At 50.5% G+C, this 10058-nt stretch overlaps 4 protein-coding genes across 4 annotated transcripts; 1 reads left to right on the top strand and 3 right to left on the bottom strand.

Moving 5' to 3' along the window:
* Positions 1 to 34: 34 nt before the first annotated feature.
* On the bottom strand, positions 35 to 1921 carry FIBRA_07033 (uncharacterized protein; the record flags this gene model as incomplete). Its single annotated transcript, XM_012328733.1, has 9 exons — positions 35 to 141; positions 194 to 339; positions 400 to 635; positions 685 to 865; positions 921 to 1033; positions 1089 to 1243; positions 1299 to 1407; positions 1470 to 1670; positions 1733 to 1921. 9 exons carry the CDS (start codon positions 1919 to 1921, stop codon positions 35 to 37), a joined length of 1437 nt encoding a protein of 478 aa, XP_012184123.1.
* A 1925-nt stretch (positions 1922 to 3846) lies between these two features.
* On the top strand, positions 3847 to 4449 carry FIBRA_07032 (uncharacterized protein; the record flags this gene model as incomplete). The annotated part of the gene is made up of 1 exon (XM_012328732.1): positions 3847 to 4449. The coding sequence occupies one exon, from the start codon at positions 3847 to 3849 to the stop codon at positions 4447 to 4449; it is 603 nt and encodes a 200-aa protein (XP_012184122.1).
* Positions 4450 to 4612: 163 nt separating this feature from the next.
* FIBRA_07031 (uncharacterized protein) lies at positions 4613 to 6824 on the bottom strand (the record flags this gene model as incomplete). Its single annotated transcript, XM_012328731.1, has 4 exons — positions 4613 to 5024; positions 5083 to 5783; positions 5847 to 6666; positions 6724 to 6824. 4 exons carry the CDS (start codon positions 6822 to 6824, stop codon positions 4613 to 4615), a joined length of 2034 nt encoding a protein of 677 aa, XP_012184121.1.
* Positions 6825 to 7164: 340 nt separating this feature from the next.
* Positions 7165 to 9719, bottom strand: FIBRA_07030 (uncharacterized protein; the record flags this gene model as incomplete). Its single annotated transcript, XM_012328730.1, has 14 exons — positions 7165 to 7331; positions 7386 to 7463; positions 7520 to 7655; positions 7712 to 7999; positions 8059 to 8065; positions 8121 to 8401; positions 8456 to 8546; positions 8608 to 8617; positions 8679 to 8699; positions 8745 to 8835; positions 8885 to 9067; positions 9300 to 9374; positions 9437 to 9479; positions 9538 to 9719. 14 exons carry the CDS (start codon positions 9717 to 9719, stop codon positions 7165 to 7167), a joined length of 1653 nt encoding a protein of 550 aa, XP_012184120.1.
* Between the last annotated feature and the right edge of the window lie 339 nt (positions 9720 to 10058).

Genomic DNA, 10058 nt, shown 5'->3' with positions numbered 1-10058 from the left:
GGGCCCCCCGCCATAATCAACATATTGGCGGTTTCTAGGCAAAGGTCAATTGTCGCATAAGGCTGTAGACAATATCACACATACGGTCTACTGCCTCATCTGCAACCCAAGTAGGGTCAACAGACGTCGGAAATATTTGACCTACCAACAGCGGATCAATATCGCTGTCCTCAGCTATATCATGTTCACCTACCCAATTCTGTCGCGGCATAATTCAGGCGAGACGCGTTATTGAACTGAGTTTGGAGCAAGGGCAAGAGGAGTGGCCCTCCTAAGGAAGCGTTAAAGAACAGAAAGTTTGGAAACGATGCATACATCTTGTCTACAGGATTGACACCTCTGCATTTATGGATGTCAGTATATGGGATCAGATTGTAGATAAATAGAGCCGAACCATACCCGTCGAATCCCATGTCTTTCATGAAAATCATTACATCCGATATATTCCAGTCATTCCCAATGATGTCGGGATTGATTGTTATAGACATAGAACTGAACGCCTGCCGAGTTGAAAGGGACAATAGGGTATAGTATCCCTGGTCGGCTGTCACTTGCGAGGCCGCCTGTTGGACCCGATTGTCCAGAGCTATAGCTCTCGATTGAGCATCTGAAAAATCGGAAAGGAAATCCACAATCTAGAGTTGGTATTAGATCTGTGAGGCGGACGGACGACATGGACCTGACCGCATCGGCGATAGTTGGATAGGTCGCCATGAAAAGTGGACTGCGTAGCTGATATTCGTCATTTGAGACGGTGTATTGGATGGCCGGATTGTGGTTGTACCCTACGGCCCACACAACGGGAGATGACTGGGTAGAAACAATGTCCCCGAGGTCGATAGACATGGCAAAAACAGGCCAATCACTGGTAAAAACTGTCATACATTCCCTGGAGGCGGTGATTGACGCAAGTGACTCACTCGTCAATCGCGCGAAAATTGACATCATTTTCTACGTTCGCAAGGGTACCGTATCGTGTAAAATTAGTTCGGCAGACAGTATGAGAGCATGTCTTGTAGGTCACATTTTCGCCCTGTGAGAGTTCATATACATAAATGCTCTGCGAGGCTGCTGTGTGGTGGACGTACACGAGACATAGCATAGTAATAGCTACCATCCGAAGGGAACTCCAGCATCTCTGAAAGATATGTCGGCTGCGACAGTTGGAACTGATGGTACACAATGTCGCTCGGTGTCATCGTGGTCCAGTTCACACCGTCAGTATGAATGGGAGATGCCCATTCTATCGCATAAGTTACTATGACCAATCATTATAGAACCAACAACGGATTACGCACGGGCAGCAATGTCAGAATAAACTTGTACGCTGTGCGCCTCGCCATCTGTCGCTTCGGCCTCGACAGCTAAATATGAAAATGATAAAGATTGTTTGACCCAGTCAGAGGGCTGAATAATCAATCAATAAACATGCTCGCGCAAACAGTCCAATTGAGAAATTCAATACATACTTCCACGGGTGAGAGAAATGTGATGGTCATATTCATGGGGCCCGCCTCGATGACTTGGATAGTCCGCGTAGGTGTGATATTAGTGCTGACCAGACGAGCAACGGTGACATTTTCATTTGTGCTGCTGTTACCCAACCACTGATAGGTTGTTCCATCGACCATGATACGACCCAGCCAGTCCGTTTCCAGCAAGTCCGTGGGCTGCGAGTTTGAGAGCGCATGAGTATCCGATATGTGAAGCAAGTGTCCACGTGAAGACTCACTCTGGCATTGAACCAGAAAATAGCAGAGCTGTTTGTGGAGGGGAGGGACGATTTGGTCGCAATCGCCCAGCTATTCAGGTAGGGTGATCGGACAGCAAGGGGGATGACAGAGGGAATGAATGACTGGGCTCGAACGAAAGCACCGCAAGACGACAGCACAAGGGTGTAAGGTAGGAGCCAGGGGTACATGGTTCAACGAGAGACAACCTGGAAAGTGTGTGAGACGAGCTTTCTCCCTCCCCATCTTTCGCTTTCATTGCTCAAATAAACTCAGACTGGTACCGAGACATATGCATCATATCAGCTGGGTGTTCTCTCGGGTATTGACAGCGACGGCTTTGCCTGGGTGGGCTCCGTCGCACTCGAGGAGTACATACTGGTCGTCCTCCTTTTCCATAGCGCGCAGCACGAGGTCAGCTTAACGGCCGCTGTTCAAACTTTCCTAGAGACAAAGAGCCAATACATGGATGCAGCTGTGCACCCTGCAAGACGGCCATCGCACGACTGACCGCGTGAGATGATGCGTGAATAAGGACCGACACCGCCATGCACTTGTTCATGCGACACGAAGACATCTGCGGTGGCCTATACGCACTACATAGTAATGTGGAATGACACATAACTAGGTCATGGCAGTGCCAGTCGTGCTAGAAACACTGAACACGTCGTGAGTACCACGCGAACAAAGATTTACGCTGACTTGAAACATACGCTTTCCCACAACTTGACAAGGAGGACTCCGAGTGGAACATCTCAACCACGGCCACCCCTCGTCGTCACGGATCCCGTCTTCGGCGCCTGATGCCGCATGATTATCAGGCTCTCCGTGCTCACTGCACACGCAGCGGCAGATTGGGTATGTCCGCTGTCTGCACTATTGCCTTTGCCGGATCCCTACGATGCCACCTGCCGGTGCATGACCGACTCGGAGGGCGACGTCGGCATGTCGTACTTTAGATGTGCCAGGATTGCAATCATTGAACCGTTCGCATTCCACTCGATATGCAATCCTCCAGGCTCGATGATGACTCCCTTGATTTCCACTCGGAACGAAAGCATCTCCTTTGTGAACTTCTCTGTGAATACCCCGAGGGCTGTGTACACCAGAGGCGTCCTCGACGAACAACGACACTTCAAATTGTCATCCCCGTTTCCAAGACTTCTTCATCAACAAGCGTTATCCGTGTGAGATAGATTACCGTTGGATCTCAACTTGGGTGTGTTTTCGTAGCATCATTGTCAGAGAATAAAAGCTGATCAATAATGGATAGCATTGGGACAACAGAGCCTCCGAGGCTGTCACTGGGACTTCTGGATGGGTGAGGAAGGCCTGCCGTCGGGCGAATGCTTGATGCATCCGCAGGTAATTGGCGGCGCCGGCCTTCGTAGGTCAAATGAGGGATTCACGTCCCAACCTAAGCACGTCGGGTATGCAACTTCATCGTATTGCTTGCACCATTGCATTGCAGAAAAAAAGGCTTTTGAAGGATGGCGCTGGCGCAAATGTAAATCTAATTTTCTGGTCTCTGGGATGTTGATATTCTGGACATGGACTGAAGTGCTGACGTCACGGCCCGTCGTCTGGTTTGTCTTTGCGTGCCCAACACTTGAATAGGGCTTGTAATTCAACTCATTCCCTCGTGTTGCATTGCCAAATCGCGAGTCTTGAGACCACAACATACATAGAGCCGTCTCGTCACTGTAGGACCATTGTATCATTTCTCCGATATATGGCAGTAACGAGACTAAGTTGGGCAGGGCCTTGGTACAAGACGTGTCATCTCGCGCCTGGCTCAGGACGATATCCAACACGCACTCCCCTTTCGAGCATAGCATGCCAATGTCACGTACAATCGTACCCAGACTGCCACACGGCATAGAGATCCGCCCCTCCAGTCGTCCCGGGGCGAAAAGCGAGGTCTTCATTCATGGTCGTCGGGTGTATATTCCCCCAGCACCTGCTGGAAAGGCTCGTCACGTCGCCTCCGACCCCCAAGAGAACTTGCGGAAATTCGCAATGGTATGCCAGCACTGTTTCAAGCCGCGCACCGCGGAGGTGAAGCTCATGAACTGTTCCCGTTGTCTGCATTCATCTTACTGCGTGAGTGGCATCAATGCTGATATCAGTCGCATACATCCTTGGTCCTATCCCTGTTCCCCTCCAGAGCAAGGAATGTCAGAAGTCTGACTGGCCTAAACACAAGAAAATTTGTGCCAAGGTTGTAGCCATCGCGGCGGAACATGCGGAGGAGGGCACAGCGGATCGACACAAGGCGCTCGCTACCTACTGCGAGAAGCATTTGCAGTACATAGGCTTATTCAGTATCAAAGCCCTCGACATCGTCAATGATCCCACCCGCTCCGAACGCGAACTTGTCGTAATATGGGTTCACTCCCGACCTGGACGCTGTCGCCCCGAGACTGCCTTCGTCGCTCTCGAAGCTAATACGGCCGACCTCGATTTATTTGGGTCAGAATATGGGGACCAATTTCGCGCCAGAATGCGTAGCACAGCTGCGGACACCGCAAAGCTCAACAAGACCGGATTAACGCATTCTCTGATAGTTGTGGTGGTGAGCCTTGACGATAGCATCTGGGTGTACCATTGCGTCGAGTATCCATTGAAGGGACTCGGACCCCTGTTTATGAATGATCCGCAGAAAGGGCCGTGGAAGGAGTCTATGTTCCATCTTATGAACAATGGTATTGTTCGGTAGACTTTGAGATACCCCATATCATTTCTCTTCTGTATCAACGAATTGAAGGTCACCGCATGTAGAGTCGGGTATAGCTAGATACAGTATATCGAGGGTAAATAACAAGAACTAGGTCGTTCAATAGTATCAAGCACATAAAGAAACGTAGATCGCGCATGAAAGATCAATCGGTCAGCTCCAGCTCTCTCCGTATCCTCTCTCTGACCTCCCTCAAACCCCCTCCGTCTCGCTGAACACGTCTCGGGCTCCTTGTTCTCAGCTCCTCTGCACTCTGATCTTTGCCCTTGAGCCGTCCTGGACTATTAGGTGTCTTGGTCGGACTCCCGCCAAGTCCCCCAGTCTCCGCGATCGAGCTAGGAGCCGGCATTTCTAGCCATTCCGAGCCGGCGATATTCAGCGGACGCAGAAAAAATGGGCATAGTTTAGCAAGAAGATTTAATGATTCTTGTGCCTCAGCGGCAGATATCGGCACAGGCGAGGACTTTAGCACCGCGGCCACAATTTCGGGTGTGGGCAACGCACGCCGCTTGCGTGAAGTCGAACCTGAGGCCGAGCTACTTGAGTTGGAAAACAACCTGCATGACGGTGTTCAACTTGAGAAACAATACACGATCGTCGCAAAAATGAACTTACATCCACACACTCTCCGCTACGCCCCCCAGTCTGCCCAAGATGCATCTCCTGCGCGTTTCTTCTTGGCTTAGTTTGAGCAATTGGTCCTTCGTCATCTTCCCACTCGCCGCATCGCCAGTTGCCCTGCCCTTTGTGGGAGATGCAGTGAGCGAGCGTTGGCGAATCCGTTCGTATAATGCTTGCCGGCGCGAACTCGTTGGAGTCTGTGGAGCTGTTGCAGCATCCCCTCCACGTTGGTGAGTAGGTGTTGAGGGCACAGACGGAGCGTTACCCGGCGTCGGCGTGCTCCTTCCAGACAACGAAGATGTCCTAGAGCTGGTCGGCGTCGCGAGGAGACTGGATCGGGACGGTGAGTGGGAGCTTGATGGCGTCAACAGGCTGAGAAGAGAATCTGCACGCTCGCGACGTGACGGTGTCTGCGGGAAAAATACCGAATTCTTTGATGGCGTTCCTGTTTTGCTTGACGGTGTGATAGGGAAGGGAACAGCAAATTCATGATGTTTCTTAGTGGGAGACCTGAAAGGGGTCTTAGAAGGAGAACGGGTGGGGGAGGATGGTGAAGCAAGAATAGAAGCTGATGACGGAGACTTGGGAGAGGATGAGGCAAGTAGGCGTGTCAAGGTAGACGGTCGGGTGGTAGCTGGGAGGGAGGGCAAATCAGCCAATGGAATGTTCGGGACGGAACCCTCATCGGAATGCAGCTGGCGATGATAAGGAAATTCCATGAGTGATATCTGCGAGATGAGCGAGATCGTCTGACTTACCTTGTACCAGCACTCAAGCTTCCGGAGAATTTCCTTTCGTCGTGTTTCGCTTGCAGCAGTCCACCTAGCGACAGCAGCCATACCTCCACCCATGCCTTTGTCGATGTCCATCTCCACCTCAATGCCGATGCCATACACGGGGACTCTAGCTGCGACCGCCTTAGAGTAATGGCTCGTCTGGCTAATCACAAAGCCCGCCCCTCCTCGCGTCCAGTCTTTTGATGAAGACTTTTCAGGCCGATTCTCGAGGAATGGATTGTCATCATCTTCCGACAAAGCGATCATTGCCTTGGGGGAGGACTTGCGGGGAGATATGCGATTGTCTAAGAACGGATTCTCATCGTCATCCGTAGCAAATGTCGGGTTCTTCGTGAACGCCTTGGGGGTCCAGTCCAAGAACGGGTTGTCGTCCTCATTCATCAATGACTTTTCCCTAAGCGTCGTCGCTTTGGACGACGAGGCGAGAGTATCAGTGTTCTTGGAGAAGTCGTTTCCGTCAGACTTCGTATCTCCCTTGTCAGCAGCCTTCATAGTTGGAACGTCTTTTCCATCCCATTCCCATAACCAGCAGAGTCTTTTTATATCATCCGTATCAAATTTGGTATTGAAGCCAGAGTAAGTGGTCAGCGAGATGTGGTTCAAGACGTTGCGGATGACACCAGTGTCCTCGGACGGGGCAACAGCACAAGACGCTAAGGCATGCGAGAGCGCTTGCTGTAAAGCAGTGTGAATGTTATAGAGGCGCGAGAGCGAAGAAGGCAAGCCTGGTCCATCTGCCTTAAATTTCTGACGCGTTACAGTGGACGGAGGGGTGGGGGGACTAGCGAACAAAACACCATTTATTAGAGACGTAGCGCCGTAGTTGATGTGCACTCACGCAATCCGTAACTTCTTCGGTGTAAGGACGTCGTCGTCGAGCTCTATATGTGCTCGTTTCTTCCGAGGAGACACTCTCAACGACGCGTAGAGGTTCGACATTGAAGCGCAGCTATCCAACCACTGGAACGGTTGAACCTGTGGTTGATGGGAACGTCGGAGTTGCGGAAAGAGGACAAGCCACAGACGCGTCTGATGGACGCGCCTATGTAAGCAGCTCACACGTTACGTGTCGCGTGGGTCACGCGTGACCGAACGCGCTTCGTGTCACGCAATCCCGAGCCAACATATTCTGCGCACCGTGACTGACATGCACGTTGAGACTGGATAGTAAATTGGCATTATTGTCGTGGAGTATGTTTCTCGTATTTTGCTACACTGATTTTTATGTACTGGTCACAGGGGCCATGTTTCTATGATACATATCATCATTTATAAGCTACTACTCCTTGTTACGCTCTTCGAGCACTTCACCATCATTACTGCGAGGGGAAATACCAAGAATCTCGTCGGCTTCTGGTGAACCAGCTGGAGGTACATTCTTTCTAAGCGAAACAGCAACGGGGGATACACTCTCGTTGTATGCAATAGCAAATATTACGTCCATATCTGCGTGAAGGCGTTAGTGCCGTCCACGGATCATGCCATGGAACAGTGTCGCACCTTCCAGCGACCGTCCAGCCGTTTCTGGGAAAAAGAAATACACAATAGGAATGATAAAAGCATTCAGCGCAGCAAAGACTATCAAATCGCGTCATGAGTCGATGACCTAGATATATTAACTTCAATCAGCCTACCAATATAAGTTCGCCAGCTGATATCATTGAATGATGGACCAGTGACCATCACGACAACGAAGTTGAAGATCCAGTTGGACGCGGTGCTGAATGCATTCGCCGGTGCACGGATTTTCAGGCCAACAATCTCCGCGGGCTAAAACGCGCAATCAAACCAATCAGCATGTGAACAAAGCTGGGCAAAGGACTCACGTATAGCCACGTCATCCCAAGCCATCCAACGGCGAAGAATGAGTTGAAAACGAACAGTAACACGCAGGACGCGACTTGACATCCAGGCGTATTAATGCTTCCAAGAACAGCGAGCAGCACCATAGTGAGTGTCTGCCCCACCGAGCCGAACAACATGAGTTTCCGGCGACCGATTCGGTCGATAAGGAAGATGGCGATGATACTGGCCAAGAAATATTCTGTACCGTTAGCGGCAGCAATAATACGTGAGTTGACGTCATTAAGCCCAAGACGTTGGAAGAGGATCGTCTGTATGCAAAAGACGTCAGAAGTGCACCGTCATCGGCTTCTGAGGAAACAAATCCTACAGCATAGCTGTAAATTATGCCAAGTTAGTAAGACATACGGGAGGGAACAAGATAGTACATACTATGTAATGATATTTATGCCAGAGATTTGTTGGAAGCACTGGTTTATAACGCCCAAGGAGGCTCGTCGAAAGTTTTGCGAGCGACTATTCGTGAAGATCTCCCGAAGAGCAGAGCGGTCAGAGGAAGAATTACTGTGTTCAGCAGCAATAGTTTCGCGAATAGCATGGTAGGTAAGTTGCACCGATTCATCAGTGTAGTCCTTGTTCTCGAGAGCTGAGATGATCGCCAGCGCTTCTGCTTCGCGACCATGTTTCGCAAGCCATCGTGGCGATTCGGGCAACTTGTCAATCGCCATTCAGCATATTGGCGGTGTGTAAGACGAGAGGGAACTCACAAACATGACGCCCACAATCATCATCAAAGCTAGCACAATCTGAAAAGCAATAGGGACTCTCCATTGCGCTGAAGAGCCCGTTAACCAATAGCTAGGGGTGTAACGCCAATTAGCCTCGTAAATTCAAACATCCACCATTTATCAAAATTCACAATGCAAAGTCTAGCCACTGCATTGAATGACTTCAGATATGTCAATGCTGAGAGAGCGCAATGTCACGCACGTATCTGGGCGGTATCAGCATCTGTTATGGTAGGTGTGTATAAGTCTACTCACGATATCATAATACCAAATGTGATCAAGCTGCCTTCAACCATAATGAAACTGCCTCTCTTCGCGGCGGGCGAACATTCAGCATGGTATGTTGGAACTGTGGACGTCTAATCGGGATTGTCAGCATTGAGGGTGGCAATCTCGATGCGAACTTACATTCAATCCATTGCCGAGACCCGTGATGATACGAGCAACTATCATCTGAGCATAGGTGAAGGAAGTGGTTTGCAGTATTGCGCCAACGATCATGATAGAACCTCCAATAAAAATCGTCTTCCTCCGGCCAAGCTTATCGCCAAGCCAGAGGTTAGATAAAGCACCAAACAGGCAGCCAATTTCCTGCAAAAAACCGTTAGAACTAAGGTTCCTGCAAGTGCGTGGGACGCACGCATAGAAGAATCAGAGATCGAGATGGACTAGCAGCGGGTATCCGAGGCGGCATCAGCTGATGCCTCTACAGCCGTCACCTGGCATGTATTGTATAGAGCGCGTGTTGTGACATCAGGTGCCACTGGCAGCGCTCTAATTGAAAGCTGTCTGCCCCACACAAACCATAAGAAGCGCGACTCACATAGATGGCGACGAGAAAGCTTTGTAAAGTGGCATGATTATCGCCTATCGCGACTTGAGGAAAGACTTTATCGAACTGCCGACAGCTACTCAGCCGCCAGTGGCGATGTGTGATATGAGTATTAATCTAGGACGCACCTGGTTTGCGGTGAGGAGAGCAGACATAACACCTTGGTCATAACTTCACGCACATGCACATGTGAATCTTCGCTCTCGGGCAAGAGAGACGGCTAACGTACCCAAATAGCGTGAAGCCTGTGCCCGCCACGAATGCCAGAGCAGCCGTCAATCGCCGTCCACGCAGGCTGGGTGCAGCTGCACGAATCTCATCCTCAAAAGTTGAACCGTAGGAATAAGCAATACCATGCTGAGCTTTCTCAGAGACGGATCCACGGGCGCTACGATGCGAAGATGAAGACATAATGAGAGCGGAGCAGGCAGTCGCTCTGGGGCGAGATGCGTAGAAGGAAGGCCGTGGATTATATACGCATTGAATTGACGACATTTGGATGGAACGAAGCACAAAAATCGGGGGTGGGAGCGACATACGAGTCACGAGGCTTCCGGAACGACGAAAATTAGGCGAAGCGCTGCAACACCACCACGAGGGAGTGCGTGTGGCTGATCAGAGTAGGCACCCCAAAAGCGAAGACGCGATAGGATGGGTGGCGCGCAGGGCATTGGAATAGATGAGGTATGCACACTAGTTCTCCTGATTGTGCTCCCATCATTCATGGGATCTTGCCGACGACGCTCCACC

The sequence above is a fragment of the Fibroporia radiculosa genome (genome assembly GCF_000313525.1).
Source record: "Fibroporia radiculosa TFFH 294 genomic supercontigs, scaffold9995, whole genome shotgun sequence".
In the NCBI taxonomy this organism is placed as follows: Eukaryota; Fungi; Basidiomycota; class Agaricomycetes; order Polyporales; family Fibroporiaceae; genus Fibroporia; species Fibroporia radiculosa.
This window is presented reverse-complemented; position numbering and strand designations above follow the sequence as displayed.